This window comes from Artemia franciscana, chromosome 2 (assembly GCF_032884065.1).
Source record: "Artemia franciscana chromosome 2, ASM3288406v1, whole genome shotgun sequence".
NCBI lineage: Eukaryota > Metazoa > Arthropoda > Branchiopoda > Anostraca > Artemiidae > Artemia > Artemia franciscana.
This window is the reverse complement of record NC_088864.1, coordinates 45,452,897-45,473,911: the sequence shown is the minus strand read 5'-3', so window position 1 is coordinate 45,473,911 and position 21,015 is coordinate 45,452,897. Positions and strand designations below refer to the sequence as shown.

The 21,015-nt window shown below is 34.6% G+C and overlaps 2 protein-coding genes across 5 annotated transcripts in view; one reads left to right on the top strand and one right to left on the bottom strand.

Moving 5' to 3' along the window:
* Positions 1-21,015, bottom strand: part of LOC136042636 (protein downstream neighbor of son homolog) — a 78,719-nt gene that overhangs the window by 27,916 nt on the left and 29,788 nt on the right. The gene's annotated exons all lie outside the window — the stretch shown is intronic.
* On the top strand, positions 764-18,557 carry LOC136043998 (protein downstream neighbor of son homolog). Its single transcript, XM_065729087.1, has 5 exons — positions 764-951; positions 4,857-4,967; positions 7,771-8,003; positions 14,631-14,809; positions 18,535-18,557. Exons 1-5 carry the CDS (start codon positions 889-891, stop codon positions 18,555-18,557), a joined length of 609 nt encoding a protein of 202 aa, XP_065585159.1. The 5' UTR covers positions 764-888.

The following is a 21,015-nucleotide window of genomic DNA, read 5'->3' as shown; positions in this document are numbered from 1 at the left end:
AAATTGACAATCCACGATCTTTTTTTATTATTATTATTATTTTGCAAATTGCATTTTTTTTTTAAGTTGCATTTCTCTCTCTGTTTTGGCCCATTTGCTTCACCTACTTGCAGTATTTTGTAAAATCTAGAAGGTTTTTTATTGTAGGTTCCCCACCTCAAGTTAAACTGCTAAGAATTGGAAAAAGAATTCCTGAGATGTAGATCAATAGTCCTTGACGATCAACAAGTTTTTGTCATTGAGTAAAGAAAGAACGTTGTATTTAAATACTGATTTGACTAACGCTATATTGAAATGTCATCAGCACAGTCTGTTTAAACTTTTTAATCAACACTAAAACCTACAAGCAAAGTAAAAAAAAATGTACATAACATAATATCAACCAAATCATTAGTACACTGCGTTCAGAATTAATTATGTCGTATTTTTCAATTACTTCTTTTTTATGAAGGTAATTAATCTGGGATTTGTGCCTCTCAATTAAGACGCTTAATCCAAAGACGTATGTTTTTGGCTGAGATCATATATTTGTGTTTGGTCATGCATAAGGTTTACGTCTTTTTTATACCTATTCTTGTTTTGCTAGGTTTTCTAATAAATAAGTATGATTGTGCAATGCAGGGCCCAGGATTCGATCCCCGCCGCAGCAAGGTTGGGTGGCAAGCTTACTACTTCTCCATGTAAAAAGACTCAGCAACTGAAACGTCGATTCGACGCCCAACGCGCCAGCAATGGCTCTGGAGGATCTTTATCCTTTTTTTTCAAATGTAATTCTTCTCTTTCAGACAGTCTCCATCGAAAAAGCCAAAATTTGTAATTGAAAATGAGGAAGCTTCAGACGCAGCTTTGTTCAAGTCCTTAAATTCTCAGCCGACAAAGAAGCCGAGTATGACCAATGTTCCTATCAACTTCTCAACTTTCTTCAAGGAGCCAGTCAATAGCTTGATAGAGGTCTTTAATATTTATTGTCAGTAATTATTATCAAGAAATTTAAACATATAGAAATGGAACATTATTTAAAAATAGGGATTGAAAGGGGGTCTTTCTACACCGCACCGTAGCAAAGATCATGGCGTCGTTCCTTCCCTCTCAGCTAAACCTTCAGCTCCTTTTTGATGCTTGTTGTCCATGATGTCCTTTTTCCAAGGTTGCTAAGCTACTTTGATGCTTCTGTGATGTTTAGTGAAATTTCAACTTAATTGTTAGAAGATAGGGATGGGCGTGTTATGGTCGTTACGACAATAATATTTGATACGGTTGCCGTGGTAGGCACAACATTTTAAACAAGCTTATTGAAACTAAATCCTCTGTTACCAAGATCCGGGAAAGTTTTGTATTGGCTGTGACCTGGGGATAACGGCTGCGGAGCAATACAATGGACAGTGTCTATTGGATTGGACTTGGGACCCTCAAAAGGTGAAGATGAAATCTGATACCAAACGTGTGGCTGTTAGCCAAGATATAATTGAGTAAATTTAACCAGCCTCTGTAGTAGTTAGTCTGAACAAATGGAATTCGGATACCCTCACTCGCCCTCCCTATCCCGCAGAAGTTTCACCAGTTGTTCACAATCAGTTCCTATCCATTGGTCTAGTTCTTATTTCCTACCAAGTTTGTTTAGGGTCTTACGGTTCCCTCGTGTAAAGATGCTTATGGAAAGAATTTAGGGACCTCTTCTCTCTTCCTTCGCCGCAGAATTCGAATTTAGCTGGCACTCTGAAAAGGGCCTAACTGGGATAGTATAACCCATTCTGGTAGATATCTTGATGACTGTGATTTAAGTGCCCTTAAAGTTACTGACCAGCATGAAAAAATAGTAAAATTATCTGTCTGTCCAAAAGTTGATTATTTTGCCATGGCCAACTTTCGAATATCACTACTAAGAAAGGAGCGAAAAGTAAGATCCATTTTTGCCAATTAGAGCTTAAGATGTGCATGTAGTACCATTACTCTGCCTGACTCCCGGACTTAAAAAAAAAAACTAAAATAAAAACTCAATTGAAATTGTGGAAAGTTGATGGTAGCACTTTTAGATCCATGGAATAATGCTACATTTTTAAACCTCAATTTATCTGCTAATGATTATGATAACATTTTGGCTACGTGGCCTCGGAATCGTCGCGCACCGTAAGCACTTCTAGGCTTTAGAGAAAAGGCACCTTATTCTATTAAATAAGCTGGCGGCTTGCTTTCTTAGTGAAACTCAGTTTTTTAATTAAAAGCAGAAATATGGCCAGTAAGAAACAAAAGGTAAAGGTTGGTGGAACAACTTCAAATAGTTCTCATTGTAGATATTTCAGAAGTAGAGAATGAAGCTCTATTCCAAGTTAAACACTGTAGACTCTGGTTCAAGGACTATAAAAAATCCGTCATTTTTGAGGCCAACCAAGAATCTTATGCACCTTTTATAAATATAATACCGTATTTGTGCCTCTCGGCTGAAGTTCACAGTATCATTGGAAAACTGTAGATTTTAGACTCTTACCACTTTCCTGCAATAAACCAAAATTCTTTTGAATAGGAAATAAAAATCATTCTAAAAAGAACCTTTTTCTAAAATATATTTGACTTATTTTCTGATTTAGGTATTCCTGAAAATTCGTATATAACGAAAAGAAAGATTATCAGAAACAAGATGTACAATAGCATTGTGTTCTTGATTGATGTAAAGAGCGATGTACAAATTTAACAAGTGTAAAAATGACCCAATGTAAAGAGCTGGCTGTCACCCATAATAGCTTTTCTTGCATATTTTGATACATTGAAAAACACAAAAAAAACAACATTAAATCGGATCTTAACTATCGTATGACCAATCCCTTAAACATTATGAAAATGGTGAGCTGTTCTGATATGCTTCATTAGGATGTTTTTTCATTCCAAGGCTATTAGCAAAGATATCATTTTTAGTTCATTAATGAGGTATCTTCATTGGTATTCTGTTTTGATTTTCAGAGTTAAAATTAATTTCTTTAAAAAACAAGTTATGGCGAACAAATTCAAAGATTTTAATTGTGTTAATCATTGTAAAACCTTGACCGTTACGATTCGCTTCACTATCCCTCTTCTTGTTTTTTCAAAGAGTAGGTTAGTAAAGCGAATCTTTCGAAATATGTATGAAAAGTTTATAAGGTGGCAGCCTAAACTTTAACTTGGGGAGTTTTTACGTATTTCAGTTTGAATATTGCATTTTACTTTAATATAGACAGCAAAGCTCTTATTCAATTTAATACAGCTCAAGCTAAGAAAAGCAACCGTCAGGAGGGGGGTGGTTCTTTTATCAGACTGTAGAGCAGAAGCCTTTAATCAAGGGTGGAACCCTTGAGTCTATACTAATCCATCTCTGGAATCTCTTTTAATTATGGTTACTTTGACTCTCAAGCGAAGGGGGAAAAGGGTTAGCAGGAACATGTTGTAATCTATTTTGGGTCTGGGTTTGTAAAAATGTTAAGAACTCATGGGCTAGAGGTGTTAATATTGGACGAAGCAGCTTCAAAAGCAACGCTAGCCGAAATAAGTTAGCTTTAAAACAGATAGACTTTAACCCTGCCTTTTTGGAATTAATTTTGTGACACAATACTTATGTATAGAATTTTTGCTGTATATTGCTTTTGAAGCTGGGCGCGGCTTACCCGTTCGGGGGTGTTACCCTGAGGAGACTTTCCCATCATAGTTGTCTGCAGACTCCTTGAAGTAAGTTTCTACAGAAAATAAACCATTGATTCAACTGGCCAAAAGAATGGTAACGTCTTGGGTACTTTGTTGGGTCCGATACCACTAATCATGCTGTTAAAAAGGTGTTATCTGATACTCGTCTTTCGAAAATTGTCTACGATGGTCAACCATACGGTTTTTGCCCTATGGGTGCCCCCCCCCCTCCAAAGAGATTTTGAGACAGCTTTTTGTTGCATGCCGCATCTACTCAGTGTAACAGAAGATTATAGCTTATATAGGGGTTACGTCAGCAGCTTGATGAAAGAAGGAGCCCGAAAATAATCTTTGAGGGTAGATAGGACTGCAGTTATACGAATCAAGTATCTTATCCAGCGGGAAACTAAATTGTAGAACAACTGAAATAATTATATAAGGTTGACGTTTAAGGGAGGGTACTCAATGAACACGGTTGGCAATATAAAATACCTTGTAGTAGAAGCACAAATTCGTCAAAAGGCACATATGTAGAGATGTGGATATTTAAAATCTAATGAATTAAAATGGTAGGCTCTGAAACATTTGTTTGGATCTTTTTTAGTCTTTAGATTTGGTAGACTATTTTAAATTGTAGCATTGTCGATCAATGCGTGTTTATTGGATATAGAACAAACTTCTTCCAAAGTTTTTTTTTTCAGTAATCATCGCCAAACTATGATAAATTGTACTTTAAAGAAAACTAAAGATAAATCAACCTTCATTGAGAAGTTGACTTCAAATTTTCCAATGTATTTATTTCAAATTAATCAAAAATTATATAATCAAATAATCAAATTTAATTATATTATATATCAAATAATCAAATTTTTATTAATTATATAATCAAATTTATCTCTTCGACAAAATTGGAGGTTTGTGCCTTACATAAGTATGCTAAAGCCGTCTTGAATGCCTTAAGTACTGTTACCTGCCATGATAATCTTATTGCTATTTTATCATGGAAGGGTCGATCCTGTGTGCCCTTTGCTAGGCTGGCTCAAATGGCATATTGGCCCATCGTGTTGTTCATTAATCTATGTTTGGTCCTAAACGTAATTGCTCTTTACAAGCTTTGATTTTATACGACATTGCACCATTTCACTAGAAATGGTGCAATGTTAGAATGTTGTATTGCTTATTTATCTGATTATTTATCTTTTTCTTAGGATGAAGTATTTGAACCTAAGGGTTTTGATTCTCTACCTGTAGACTGGTCTCTGAAAAGCAGGATGTTTATCACTTCAAAACAGAATTTCCAATGGAGTACCACGCTCAGGGTATGTATTTCTGGGAAAATTTTGTTTTTCTTGTTAAAAATGTGAGTCTTAGCCTGCTAAGTGTTTGGATAGTATTGCTAGTTTGTATAATCTGTATGGCATCTAACGTATGTGTCATTTACATATGTAAAGTAAATTGGCTTCCAATGGCAATTAATTATACAGGAAGGTATATTTTGGGAGAGGAAAGAATGTAAAGAAAAAAAGGGAAAAAATATAGAAAAGTCAGAAGCCATAGGAACAATTGCAAAATGTCAGAATTTTGGGAGCGGAATAGGAGGGGAGGGTTAGGCCTAAATCCCCCTCCTCACTTCCTGTATTACCTAACAAAACAGAATATTGTTTTTATTTGCAAAGAGAGATAATCATAAAAATAGAGTCCGGCATAGGCTTAAGAAACTTACACGTCCCTTGTTTTTTAATTTAATTTCTGAACGTTTTTCAACTAATGTAGGTTCGAAGTTGTCCTACCGTACATGAAAAATTAAAACAAAATTTGCATATTAATTTTGGCAGATTTATTCCGTACATGAAGGATTGCCCCCTTCTCAATACATTGGTCTTTACGCTAAAGCTCTTGGCGCTTTTAAAAAAGCTTCCTAGTCTAATTAAGCGACCCCCGTTTTTCACTTTTATTAAATAGTAAAACTTTATTGTAAAGAGTAAGGTACTGAGGAGGGGGCAACCCTTCATATATGTAATAATATCTGTTTGTTTTTCAAATAATAACGGTAAATCTGGCTCAACCTCTATGAAATATACCCCTCTCCCTCACGGAAAACTCCTCCGTGGAAATTTTATGCAACGTAAAGTGCACCCCAACCCCCGTCAAATTCCTTCCAAAGAGTTCCATCCCCCCTGAGAATCCTCCTGCCTGTAAAATTGCTTGCGGACGATTCACCCTGAAAAATTCTCCTTAGCATTCTTTTATTTGAATAAAACTTTAATTTCTAATTGGTTTTGTGATCGCTCCAGAAATGTCCCCTTCTATTGGAAATTATTTCTCAGAAAACAAAACACGTGGGAAAAAGCCCCTAGGTAATTTTTCCGGAACATTTTCGCACAAAAATTTGGTAAAGAGAATGTAAGACAATTAAAAAGAATTTCGTATGGTAATAAAATCGCTTCTGGATGAAATGAAATAAAAATTTGCTACTTAGTAGGAAACTTTGAGAGGATAAAACTAAATCTAAATGGGCATAAACTCAGTCAGTCTGTGTATATGTAAGTCAGTCAGCTTAGGTATGCATAACATTGTCCGTTTAAATTTTCATAATTTTTCCTCAGTAGCTTTGATGTTCTCATTGATGTAACTCAACTAGCTTCTTTTCCCTACGTGGATCAGTAGCGATAATTGTATTTATTATTGTTGGTGGTGGTTTTATTTGTTTTTAGTTTAGTATTTTATCTTGTGCTGAGGACGCCTAGTTTAGATACAGGCGAAATATCCGCGTTATTTTAGTCTTTCATCTCTTTTCTCTCTACTGGCCGCAGTCTCGTTTGAGATTTTTTTTTTGTTGAGTTTCATCTCTCTTTGTTGTTTGTTGTCATGTCTTTCTGTTGTTAATATCATAATCAGGGCTATCTCAAATAGAGAGACACCGCCCCTCAGGTCCTTGCACTTCATCTTAACGTTTCAGCTTTTGTTTAACGCTGCTTTGAGAAATTTGGTTTATTTAGGTGCATTATCTTTTTAAAATAAAGTACAATTTTTCTAATCAAAACAAAGGCTGTCGCCATCAAGCAGTATAATGAGGGACATTTCATATGCTTGAATCTTTATAATACCTTCACAGTAAATATAGCGCTTGTGGCTTATGAAATATACAAATCCACGTAGAAAAATAAAGCACTCAAAATTAGTGTTAATTTTGAAAGTAATTTTGGTTCGAAAGCTTGCGTCAAATACGGTCATTTTGAAGAGATAAAGCTGTTTTAGTTGGAAATATAGCGTATGTCCAGCCCTTAAAAGGAATGTATTCGTGCTAAACAATATGAGAACCTGATAAGAATGAAAACTATGTGATCTTGGGCAAAAAACGGTCAGCACCATCTTATATGAAGTTGTAAAATCTTATAGATGTCTGTGCTTCTTTAATTTTGCTATATACCAGTTCCAAAGCTAGTTCTTGTTGGGTTTCTGATGTACATATTAATGGTTCTCAATTTCACTCGTAACAGCAGTTCGCAGGAAAGAGGTCTTTTTTGTCTAATGCCCTGTATGGTATTAGTACTTGTTTATTGCCTATCTTTTCGCTTTAAAGCCTCAACTCAAAGATTCACTTTTATTGAGTATTCTAGTTAGCTTCATTTGCGCTTTTTTATACAATTACAATAGTTTAGCCAAAGATTTTGTGATCTTCACATCTTATTTTGTTGTCACATGAAATTATTTGTTTCTTTTACGATATTTTCTTCTTTCTATGGCTAAGCTCGGTTTTGTTATTTTTTTTTCCATTTTTTCTTTGGTTTATAGCAGGTGATTATGTCTTCAATTTGTCTGTTCGTATGTTTCTCGGTTTGATTAAATGAGTTGAAGGACGAGGTTAAACAGAACGGTTTTATTGGTTGGTCTCTCATAGGGGGATGGGGGACACTTTTAAACAAGGACACTTTTATGCTTGAGCTTTTATTTTGTCGTTGAAAGTAAGAACTTCTGACAGTCCATTTCTATAATGTTTACTCCACTCTATTTCTGTTTTTACTATTTTGTTGTAAAAAGAAAGTATTGAAAAAGGCTGTCTGCTTTGTGACTTTAAATTCAGAGGAAATAAATACTAGATCATTTTATTCTTATTTTCAGACTTCTGAAGAAGCTTCTGGTGTCACTAGTTTTAGTCGATGTTTATCTATGACTGATAGTGACGATAACATGGCTTCCATTGACACTGGTGCAAACGCGCGGTTCCATCAAAAATGCTTATACTGGCAACATCCTTCAATTCCCTGGTTACCATTGTTTCCTCGGACTAACAAGCTATCTGGAACACCTCTTTTAATGGAAGAGCAAGCACAAAATGCCTTATTTAAAGACTGGTACTTAATTTACTCTCCATTCATAATGAGGCGTTTCTCATACAGATATTCGGCTAATAACATTTTTTGAAGTCAGTAGGATCCCAACTAGTTGGGGATGGAGATAGCATCCACTGCTGTCTGTTTCTTGTAGCAATGTATGTGTATGGCTAGCGAATAATGGTATTTCTCAAAGATTAGTATTCGCTATAATTTTGAAAAGCACTCTAGGAAATAACGGTCTTATAGGGTGTGGATTGGAATAAATGCTTAAATATGAGCGAATATTGCTAGCATTAGTTTACATGATGTTTTTGAACTGGCTTAATATCGCTACTAGCAACATGTCATTTTGAATGTGCCATATATCTTTTCTATTCAACATCTTAGAATCCATTGCTTAAAGAGGCATTCCAAGGATGGAATTATATCATCTTCCAACATTTTTGAAGTTCAATATTATTCTGTGAAAATTTCTTTCAAGAAAAGATAAGCATTGATTCGATAGAAGCTTATAAGATTTATCCGCCCAATGAAAAGTACTTTATATTGTTCTTTCTTTCTCCTTTGATTTGAAATTTGAAAGGCTAACGATGAACCTTTTTTTTTGCCATCCAAATTCTACTTAAGAGTTTCGTTGGAAAGACACAACTTTTGAGTGAATAGCGCAAGAATTTGATTATTATTATTATTATTTACAATAATGACAAACAATACACAAAACGAAAGTTTTACCAGGTGTTGGTTTATGTGACTTTTATATGTTACTTTTCACACATCATTCTAATTATAATAATTTATTACCACTTTGTTATTATAACATATTTCATTGTAGGTCTATGTACCTATTAAACTGTAACGACTAAATCAAAAAATTCGCTTAGTTATCGACAACGCATTCTAAGAAAAATCCTTAGATAGTTGACTAAAAATGTGTGGTCACATATTATTAGAAATAATATAAAGCATGCCTTTTATCTCGAAAGGGATGTTTTAATTTGGTTCGAGGTAATAACGGGATATTTTTTCTTTCACATTTACTCTTTATCTTGCTTCACTCCTCCTACTCTGTGATCTTTTTTGCCTTGTCTCTGTTTTGCTTGAGTTTTTGATAAGTTTGTTAAAATAATAATAATTGATTTATAACCCACAAAGTACATTAAACTGTGGAGTAAACACACAAAAAAAAAGAAAAAAACATAACAACATAAATAACATAGTAGCATGACAACATACAACATAAGTAAATTACCTCAATTCAAAAAATGGCCAAAGAGGTTCAAAAACACCAATTATTTGCCGAGTTTTAAGACATATATCTTAAGATAAATGTTTCAGTCGCGAGGGCGCATCAACGATGTCAAATTTAGAAACGACTGTATGATTTCAATACCACCGAGGCAGACGCAGCAAATACTTGCAATACTTAAAATATCCTGAGCGTATTTTCTTTGTATCCTTCTTGCGAAGGAGGAAAGCAAAACCAGAAAGATAAAAAACAGCAGGGGCGCAAAAACTAGAATAAAGACGGCAAAGTCCTTTTCGGTTATACCGACCACGATTTGATGAAATTTTCGCGTATCCAACCCGCATACTTTTCAGCACGCTGGACGTAATAGCGGAGCAAGTAGACGAAAGTGACGTGAAAAAAGAGAGACCCAACCATTTAATACTTGCTGAACATGGTATAGTTGAAGAACCCAAGCAAAGAGGTGATGCTGAGGGAGGACTCCCAAAATACAAAAACACATTTGGAGGCATTAACTGAAAGGCCTACTGTGGATAGTGTGGCTGGTAGCAGTACATATTCAAATAGCTTACTAATAAAACAAGACACAGTGATAGGACGGCAATCAGAGCAAGCACTGGGGTCCTTACCCCTCTTAACTATGGGAGATATACAACCGGATAAAAAACTATCTGGCACAACGGACTGTGCCAAACACATCTGAAACAATAACTGCAAATGCTTCAGCAGTTCAGGACAATCATAAGCAAAAAACTTGAAGCAAAGACCATCACTATCGAGAGACTCAGACTTATTCACTTGCTTAAGAGCTCGGAGTATAACACCAGATTCTATCGACAACACTTGAGATTGGTTGATACGAATTGGGAGGATTGAGTTGACGAGCTTTGTAAAATGATTTTGGAGATTAATATTAAATGAAAGCAAAATATTTTTATAATGAGAAACGAAGTCACATAGCCGAAGAGACGAATTAATTGGAGGTGAACACTTTACACTGTTTATAACACGATCCCGGGATTTCTTGTCACAAGGACCATCCCAGGCATTCAGTCTCGCTCTACGCAGGGAATATTTGTACTCTCGTTTGGTTTTGTGTTTTATTTGATGTACTGAACCAGAAGAAGGACGATCACAGGCTATCCACATACGGAGCCAGAACTCAGCTTTTTGTTTAGCCATCTTCACTTTAGGATCAATTTTCCAAAAGGGATTGCGAGTACCCGTTTGCACGCACTCGGAGGGAACAGCTTTTTTAGCGGCAGACTTTAGACAGAACACTATTTGCTGATAATACGAGTTGATATCTATCCGAGTTGAAGTTGTAGATACAGATGTTTGCAATTAGTGGAAAGGCACTTTAATAGATGATAATCTATCATCCGAAGACGCTTTAGGCTATCAACATTCACTTTAGAGAGAAGGTGCTCCTGTAGAAACACCATATTATTTTCAAGCAGCTCACTAATCAGTAGATCCTTGCTCTTGTACCATTAATATTAAGGGACACAAAGCTAAACGGAGTTTGAGCGTTCATTTATTAGCGTTGTTGAGAGCCGATCGGAGAACTTTGCATTTCAGACTAAAACTTACGTGTTCCACAGTACAATTTGCTCATTTTGGCGAGGCTTGGCAAGGGTTTTCCTTGGAATTCGCATGAGGGCTAGAACATCTGGAACACTTGGGATGTGCTGGTGAGTGGAGACAAGCTCCAATCAGGTGATCAGTACTTTGACAGCGAAAGCATCGACGCGGAATGGATTGAAAGGGCTTAGCGCGAAAAATTTCGTACCCAATACGGATTCCAGACTCCAGTACCGCGTTCAGAGCGGTTTTGTCGATGAACTCGAGGCGAAAAGTGAGAGAATTGCCGATTTGATTAGCACTAATAAGTTCTTCCACTGAGGCCTCTAAATCAGCTCTTGAATAGTTACGGGGTATTTCACGGACAACAGCTAAAGGCTTTTTATCAATTACTTTGGTTTCAACGTTCGGAATGGAGCTAGTAACAGCTGCAGCCAGCGTGTCGGCTGAGCGCTTATCACGTACCATCACAACCCAGCTTCTGCTGTGTGGCTTAGATTTCAGATTTACGATCCCGTCGTGACCATCCAACGTTTCGAGCTTCTTCATGCGAAGGATAGGGTCGCTGAGCTCCGGGGGTGGGTTTTTTACAACGACAGCGTAGGACGGTTTTTTCGTGTTTTGAGTAGGGGCTACAAGCTTAGACTGTCCCTCAGTAACCTTGGATGCAATATCACGCAGCTGTTCAAGACAAGAGTTCACCTTGGCACTGAAGGCATCAACAGGGATTATTGGCACTTCGCTGGGACATTTGATAACAAAGTCCGGAAGCTTTATGTTCTGGGAATCGCACTTTACAAACGAAGAAATAATGTCCGAAGCACAGTTTAATGCAGCATTGGCTCCTACGCGCTTTGATGGGACTTCATTCGGAAAAAGCTTTAAAAAAAGCAATTTACGGGTCTCACAAAGAGAAGAAGACTCAAAGAAATCGGCCATGTACTCTTTTATCGTATCGGGCGAAACTCCTTTAGCAAGATTTTTCTGTACAAAGCACAGGATAGGATTGTAGAAAAGTTCATCTTCGCACCAATTACCAGTTCTCATTCTCTCTAGATTGAAGGTTCACTTGCGAGAGAAGTAAGGGAAGCGTTGGAGGCTGCCTACCTTGTCCCCGCAATTTAAGGGACAAGCCCGGCGGGTACCACGGCTCTTGCAAACAGCTCTCCCCCACCCTTCTGCTCACTTTTCTCCTCTCACCTTTATCGTAACGCAATCGTCTATAATATCGGAAATTATAATTATTTTTGCAACTGCTTAATCCTGACCTATATCATATATAGGTCAAGAAAATATCGATAAGAGAAATCACTGTTCCCAAGGGAATTTTCACTCAAGTCTGAAAATAATCCGCTTATTTATGATTCTTTGGACACTGAATTAATTATTATGAAAATATCGGCTATAGGTCAGGTAGAGACGATAATCCTTTACCAAATATTAGTGATAGGTTCAATCCAAAAAGAGGTCCTCACACCTTGAACTATGAATCAATACTGATGTTTGCACTGAATACAAAAGGTTTGCTGGCTTCCCCAGTTTTCTACTCAACTTGTTGCGGTCGTTCTATTCCTTTTTGAATGTATGCTTTCTAAATTAAAAAGAATTTAAAAGAATTTTGATTAATTCTTTTAGATTTTGTGAATTTGTGTTGTTTCTGGGACCTTGGACACAAATCGGATTTTTGCTTTTAAAAAAAAATCAATTTTCTTATATTATACTATATTAAACTGGAAGTACTTTCCAGAAAACTCTCAAATACAGCATGTGTCCGTTTTCTCCGCATCACTATCTTTAGCAGACTTTCAGTTTTGAGTTCCTTTTCTCTCTCTTTGTTGTTGCTTTTTTTGTGTTATTTCTCGTATTATGCTATTGCATAGTGTGAGTGAAAAAATAAATATTGCTTAAGAGTGCGGTGACAGAGTTAATTATCTATAATGATTTGTTATTATTGTCTTACAAAAATATCGGATAATAAGAAACATTAGTCCCTCCTGCTTATCGTCATCCTAGCAGATCTATTATGATATTTAGCCTTTTTGTTGTCCTCGAAAGTACCATTCTTAGCAGAATAATAAAGCACTAGTTTTAAGCATTATAAACATCATAGAGCACCATAATCCTTAGCGCTATAAGCATCATAAAACACCCTAATCTGAAGCATCATATGAACGTTAATCCTAAGCACTATAAACGTCTTAAAGCACCATAATCATCGTAAAGCACCAAAGTCCTAAGCATCATAAAACACCATAATATTTAGCACTATAAGCATCATAAAGCGCCTTAGTCCTAAGCTTCACACGGCACCATTATTTGTCATTATTTATCATGAAGTTCCATATTTCTTATTTTTTGAAGCACTCTCTTCCATATTTTTGAAGCACCCTACTCAAACAGAAAGAAACAGGGACATTTGGTTCATAATTTTGGTACCGAAAATAAGAAAATAAAGCGTAAATTAGGATGAAATAGAGTTCTTTTCTTGTCTTATTTTTTAATTCCAGCGTAGGATCATTCAATTCTTACTAGTTAGATGAAGCATCTTTCTCGAAGTCAAAGCTGGACCAGTTGATCCGCATGTTGGGTTAGATACCCTCTTGTGTTAGTCTTTTAGTAGTTCAGGCTTAACTTTTTTTCCTAGGTTAAATTAGTGGATTAAAAAATAATAAAATTATTTTCATATTATATTATTATTTATTATATTTTATTATTATCATAACCCTTTTAAAATGCTATCTATATCCTTTATGTTAGTTTGCGCCACCTAAATTTTTTTTATAAGGCTGACAAAACTGAAAAATATGTTTCCTATCATTGGCCAGTTGTTTTTTTGTTGTTTTTTTTTGCAAGAAAAGTTTTTGGTGTTTCTTATTGAGAATTCCAACATATGACAAAATATATCTGTATTAAAAATTAAATTTCGAGCTATTTTCTACAAGTGAGACATGAAGAAATAACTTCGTATATTATTCATATATTAAGTATATTAATATATTCGTATATTAAGAAGGAGAGAAAACAGGTTAGTCTAGTTGATGGAGTATGTTGAGCCTAACGATTTGGTTTACAGTATTCTCTGTAATATAAAAACAAAATTCTACAGAAAAGTCCGACAAGTTTCTGTATAGTATATGAAAATGAAGAAAAAAAATGTCACGTCCTTTTCTAACTACCGTGGCTGACATGCCTTGTCATAAGCTTCTACGAAGGAGGGTTAATAGCAGTAATTTCTTCTCCAAAGAACCAATGAAATTCAGTTTATGAAAATAACGATAATTTGAAACCTTTGCATCACCAAGAAAAATTCTATTTGTTAGTTTAGTCAACATTATAATACAATATTTTATCTTTTTTTGTTTGCTTGTTTTTTTTAGAGGAGGGGGGTCAACCAATCAGAGATTCAACACTCGTATGGTATTATTTTTTAGAGTTTTTGCGAAAACGATAGAAGCTATAATCACTTACGCTGCTCATCATTAATGAGTAAATGACGATAGTAAGTTTTGGTCAAATAACTTTAATTGCGGTTGGTCAAAGCTATTGTAATTATTGATTAGCTAAAGCTAGAATGTATAGTTGAATTATTATCTATTGATTAGATGTTAATGTTAATGGCCCAACAACTTTGACAATTATTTAGCTTGATGTGTTTTATAGTTTTATGTTATAATGATCTTCAGATGACCAAATCAAGAATAATATTGCAAATACCTTGAAAACAAAAATTTGCTTTGATTTTTCCTGACCACCTTTTGATCTTGTGTACCTTAATTTACCTATGTACCTTTTATACCTGTGTACCTTAATTTCAGGCAAGAAAGTTTTCACTCAGCTGTGACGTTGATTCGGGCATGTCAGTGTCCTTACATATACGTCTATGCTAGCAATTTTTTACTCCTCCTTCGAGCAGCCGGCATTAGTGGAATCGCGGAAATACATGCAATAATTACTCCAACCACAAGGGGTTTAAGACAGTTATTAACACAGGAAGGTATTGTTCTTTTGTTTCAACTCTCTCGCTCTCACTCTCTCGCTTGGTCTCTCCCTCTCTCTTCTCCCTTCTCCCTCTCGATCTCTCTCTTCGTTATGTTTTTTTTTTCGGCCAAAATTGGTCATAGGGATTGTCATAACAAAAAAATTGAAGAGTTTGTGTGTTTAAAAGCCCTTTTAGACGGTTTTGACCCCAACCCCCTCTCCCTGACAAACTTTGAGTTTCTTCATTTTCCAGCCTTGGCTAGAACTGTATGGGGGAAAAAGTAACTAATAATTGTTGAAAAAAGAAACGGAAATATGTGACAAGTATGACGCATATTGACTTTCAGACAAATTTTTCATTGAGCATGGTTATGAGTTCATTTACGAGCTCTTTGGTGAAAAAAAAAACTAATCTAAGTAGAAAAACTTCTTTACACTCTTTCCGAGTTTGGATGATATTTCTGTTTTGTTTTCTGTATTTTTCTACCCTAACACCCGTGATAGGCCAAAAATACTACAGATAAGTTCAAATAGTTTTACCCGTAAATAGGTTTGGCCTCAGTGGTCTTTTTTTTTTTAAACACAAGATTGCATTTTTTCTTTTTCTGTTTTATTTATTTATTTTTTTTAGATAGAGAGAGAGAGAAGGTAACTTGAAGTACAGTTTATAGTATGCAGCGTAACCAGATGCTCTCACTTTGCCAGGAATTTTTGTTTTATTATTTTAACTAAACTCTTATAAAACTAGAATTAGCAACTGTGGTAGTCAACCATAAAAAAGAGAGATTGGGAGGTAGGTAACAAGCTCAAACTACTATAAATTTTAATGAGTAGTCAGGGCGAACTCCCCTCCAAAAAAAGGAAAAAAAGGTATTTCTCAAAGGAAATTAGAGAGTAGTAATAAAACTGAAACTGAGCAGAAATGAAATCCTATAATACGTGACGCTGAAAACGAACACATATTGATGGTGAGACAGCCCCCCCCCCTTCTTATGCAATCAAATCCTAGATTGTCTTTCTGCTTCATTGAAAACAAACCTTGTTCAACACAGTTTTTCTGTATGCATTATAATATTAAAAAATTAATTGCTGCTCAAACTTGCAAAATTCTTTTGTGTATCCGTATTTTTTGAAACATTCGATTGCTTTTATTAATCTACTATGTAGTAAATTTCCTTCAATGTTTTCTTCATTTTAAATCTATCTCTTTAAGATGTATAGAAAATCGATTAACGGAATAATTTTTGATTTGTTACTTCCAATATCGCTGTAGCAAGCTATACAGATTGTTTCAAAAGCTATTACTTGAAGTTTTATTTGTTTTAACTTGCTATTAATTTTCTATAATTTTTAACAAAATGGAACCAAAGCGAAAAATAGTGGCGAAGGAAGTCTCCTTTTAAAACAGCAAAACTAAATTCAAAATCATAAATGTGTTTATAATTTTAAAATTACATATTCCAAGAATTTGCCTCCTTCTTTCTTGTAAACTGTCTTTCTTTCTTGTATTCTATTAATCATAATCAAGCTATTTTTGTATTTCATAGTCATTAAAAACACTGTTTGAAATGTGTATCAGTGAAGTGTAAATGACGCTCCTCCTTTAGGGGTTTGAGGGAGCGATGACCCGACTATTATTTGTGGTAACGTTCCGTATTTTTAAGGTCGACAGAATTTTTTGTTTCAGTTATTTTACTAAAAGAATGGTTAGTTTCATTGTAGTGCAGTGGTAACCCTGAACTTATTATCAGGAGTATCTTCAGCGACCTAAAAAACCATAATTAATGACGCTGGTGGAAATTGGAAGTTGTTTTATAATTTTATCATGTTTTTGTGATTTATTCTGATTGTTCACATGATGAGTTTCTGTTACTAGCGGTAGTCCTATTATCAGTTTGAAAATTATTTCTTTTATAGTAATTTTGTATGTTAACAAATATAAAATCGAAGGTTAGGCCAGTAGTGAAAGGCATTTCAGCGGGTATTTTATGAGTGGTTTGTGAACTGTGTTAGGGACTTGCGCACCCACCTCAACATGTAGTGATCAAAGTACATTTAGTATTAAAAAGACTCAATAAAGGGAACAAATCGGTATCAATGGATTTTCGAGTTAAAACTCTTTTCTGTTGTAGGGCTAATATTATTTGTTTATCTGTTCTTGATAATACCTTGAGAAGTTAAAACCTGATCGAGATAAGAGAAATCTCTTTTAATGTCAGTCAGCCTCTCTGTCTATTAAAGCCTTCAGGCAGACTATTGCGTGGTGACTTTGAGTCAAAAGGGTAAAGATGTATTTACCATTTAAAAACTTCTTTTAAAGAGAGTCATTGTTTTTGACCTTGAGCTTTAAGTGGCAGATGATCAATCTCACTTAAGTAAATCCAAAACGTCTTTTGAATCCAAACTATTTTTTATAAATCAATATTTAATATAAAATATATCTGGAACTGTATTTCTAGTGCTTTTAAGTGATCTACAATAGTTTTTGCAATAAAAGTTTTACAGTGAATTTTCTCAATTACAAAATTGTCAACACTGGAAAATATTTCAAATGAATGTTTTTTGACCCTACTTTTCCAAATGCTGATCTTTTTAATAAAACTTTCAATTTTATTGTTTGAAGTAAATACGTCGCAATTTTTACCCTAAAGAGACAAGTTAAGAACGTTTAACTTCACAAAAATATCTGACAAATAACACAGCTTATCATTTAAGAATTAAATAAAAGTTTTACAGTGAATTTTCTCAATTACAAAATTGTCAAAACTGGAAAATATTTCAAATGAATGTTTTTTGACCCTACTTTTCCAAATGCTGATCTTTTTAATAAAACTTTCAATTTTATTGTTTGAAGTAAATACGTCGCAATTTTTACCCTAAAGAGACAAGTTAAGAACGTTTAACTTCACAAAAATATCTGACAAATAACACAGCTTATCATTTAAGAATTAACGACGTTTCTTGACTACTAAGGTCCTTGCGTTGGCCCTGCAGTGCATTCCTGCAGCGTGATTTGATCTCTGGGTCCCGTTTTACCAAGCTAAGGTCGAATCCACTGCGCCACCACAGGACACAAATAACACAGCTTGGATAGCCACAAGTCATTTTGAAAAAAAGCAGCAAATTCACATTTTCGTTCAGTTAAAAATATTTCGATCTCATCCTTTAATAACAATAATCTTTTTAAACTTTGACCTCTTGACAACCATCTTACTTCTGCATGTAATAACAAAGCTGTGTAGTTGGAATCTGTATCCTTACAGATATTTGAAAATAAGCAACTGTTAAGGCCATGGCTCTTAATAAAATGTATGACCTTAACAGCATCCTGAAGCACATCGTTCAATTCTGGTGCTAATTTTTTTGCTGCAAGAGCCTGTTCTGTGGTGGCGCAGTGGGTTTGACCTTAGCTTGGTAATACGGGACCCAGAGATCAAATCATGTTGTAGCAATGCACTGCAGGGCTGACGCAGGGACCTTAGTAGTCAAGAAGCGTCGTTAATCTGATACAAATATAAATACTGCAAGAGCCTCTCGGTGAATAAGGCAATGAGTAAAAGTTATATGATCATAATTAACAGCTTGAAAAAATGATTTAAAACCAATATTTTTGCCCATCATTGCTCTTGCACCATCTGTTTTCAGTTTTGGTTTTTGGTTTCTGATTATTTCGGTTTTAAGAGATTGACAAAAATAAATCTACATTTTTTATAAATTTCTATAACATCTTCTGTTTTATAGTAAATTTATACAAGATATTGTAATCATCAGAATAGAAATGCCGGTATAAACAGTCTTTTTGAACCAGAAGACTTTATGATATATTTATCTACAATGATTGTTATTTTTCTTTATAACAATAATTTTACAAGTTAAAAAGCATTTTTTGTTAAATTGTATTTTTACTACTCGCGACCCCATAATTTTGCTACGCGACCCCAAATGGGGTCGCGACCCATAGTTTAAGAAGCCCTGATCTAGAAAAAAAGTTGTGCCATTTGATTCTCTATTCTATGTTTTTTTCAACATAATAGTCATTACAGTAAAATTCTAGACAAGCTACTTTTCACTATCTTGGAAAGTGATTAGGTTAGGAAAATGAAACTTCCAGTAATGAATCCAGTGCAAAAAACATAACCTGGGAAGGTATTGCCAAGCTTGTGTGTTAACCCTCTTCTGTTTCCTATTTCTTGAGTAAAAGTCCATGTCCTGTTATTTGGGTAAAATTTCAAGCCATATCAATGGTTTTTTTTATTTAGGAAATGTATTTACAGATCTTGAAAACCTAATAATTATAAATTGGGTTTGAGCAAAGTTGTGAAGCTGAAAATGCTTTTCTTGTGCTCCATATAAGTAGAAAATCTATTTTGCAAAGTTTCACTTTTAGAAAACAAGAAATTTTGAAGATCATCAATGGTCAGTAACCCCTACAGTAGAGGGAGAAGGAGTAAAGGTAGGTACTTTAAAATACCTTTCTAGGACATACTTCAGTCTGCTGATCTGTCTGTAACCTAAGCACTTTCCAAGATAGCAAAAAGTAGCTTGTCTAGAAATTTACTGTCATTTCAGTGACAATGCACTCCCTCTCCTAATTGATGCATATCTAATAATATATTTGTTTGTTTCCATTGATTGATCTGTTGTAAAACTGGTTATTCTTTGTTGATTCAGAAATATTTGGTTTAGCATGGGTAAGGCTGCTGAATATTGTATAAAAAATAATATGTTAAATGAGTTAAAAATGTGAATAATAATAGAGGGATGTATAATGCCATAAAATTGAGTATAAAATTTGCAATCTAAAAAAGTTTCTCTTTTCGTTCTAGTATGTCTCTTTCTTAAGAGCCATTATTCTTAACCTTTACCAAAATTGTGATTTGTAGCTGATTCAGGACGTTTCAATTAATCTCAGTAGTAAAATGTTGTTTTGAAAATAAATTTGCAGGAATTTTTAAAAAGAGCCCAAATCCTTTCAAAAAGAAAGTGACTGCAAAACAAAGTGTACCACTGGAATTATCATTGTTCAAAAGTCTAAAAAGGAAATTTACTGACCCCACCATGAACAATAAAGGAAATCACATTTTGCCTGGGTAGCAATTATTGTTTTTTCTTTGTTGCTATCAGGTTACTGAAACAGATATAGTTTTTTAAGGGGTCATTTAAAAGCTAATTTTTATATCTAATTAATTTCTAACTATACCTCATTGTGTAAAAACTATGAAAGTTTTTTTGAGCCCAATTACAGGCTAAAAATAAAATTTATCCCAGGAGCAATTATTATATTTAGAAAGAGCATAAAAAAGCAATTAAGAGATTTATTCACTTTCTTCCTAGCTAAATTTTGTGAAAAATGTATAAATATACCATTCTAAGCCTTTTCCACCAGTTTATGTATGATATATAAGAAAGTGAGGCAGTCTAACACTCTTGAGCATGGTCTTTTTGAACTAAACAGTAGACATGTACAGCAGTGGCTCTCAAGAAAGAGCCATGCTAAAACAAAAAGAGCAGCATTTTTAAGTTGATAATTTTATGCTCTATTTTTGGTAAACTTTTATTTGTGACATCATGTTTAACTCATTTATAATAGTACCTTTTTTTAATCCAATATTCAACACAGTCGCTCAGGCTAAGCCATCTAGGCTTCAATTACCTTACATTACACTTGTCAGCAATGGGATGATCCTGTTGTTGCCAGTCAGTGATGATAGTGTGATGACTGATCAGGTCCCTAACTAATTGCCAGGGCCTGTTGCACCATGCCTTGTCAATTGATAATTTAAATGACACAATACTTACAGAAGAGACTCTACCCTGGTCCAACAAATTAAATAGACTCACCTCCCAATTGGGAAAGAATTTGCTATACAACTTTGAGTTGGTACACTTCTTCAAGATTGTTCAATCACATCCTCTTTTTTGAAGAGGCATCTGATTGAAAGACATTTGGGATAAGTTTTTATGGTTGGGCAGCTTGAATGCCATAGTCATATCTCCTCTCTTTTGGTGATAAGTCATGGACGGTAATTTTTTTTTTCTTATTGTTTTCTTTTAGTTTTTTTTATTCCTTTTCCTAGGGTGAGAGGGTCATTGTCAGAAGAAACAACAGTCAAATTTGGAAATCAAACAGTTTATGGTGTATAATGAATTGTAATTAAGGAGCAACTCAGGCCAATAGTAACCAAAACTGAAAAAAAACAGAATTTTGATAACATTTAATGC

Coding starts and splice junctions, on each gene's coding strand:
- LOC136043998 (XM_065729087.1), top strand. CDS start 889: ATGACCAATGTTCCTATCAACTTCTCAACTTTCTTCAAGGAGCCAGTC. Junction 952..4,856: donor CAGTCAATAGCTTGATAGAG/GTCTTTAATATT, acceptor TCTTTTTCTTAG/GATGAAGTATTTGAACCTAA. Junction 14,810..18,534: donor ACAGTTATTAACACAGGAAG/GTATTGTTCTTT, acceptor TCTGTTTTATAG/TAAATTTATACAAGATATTG.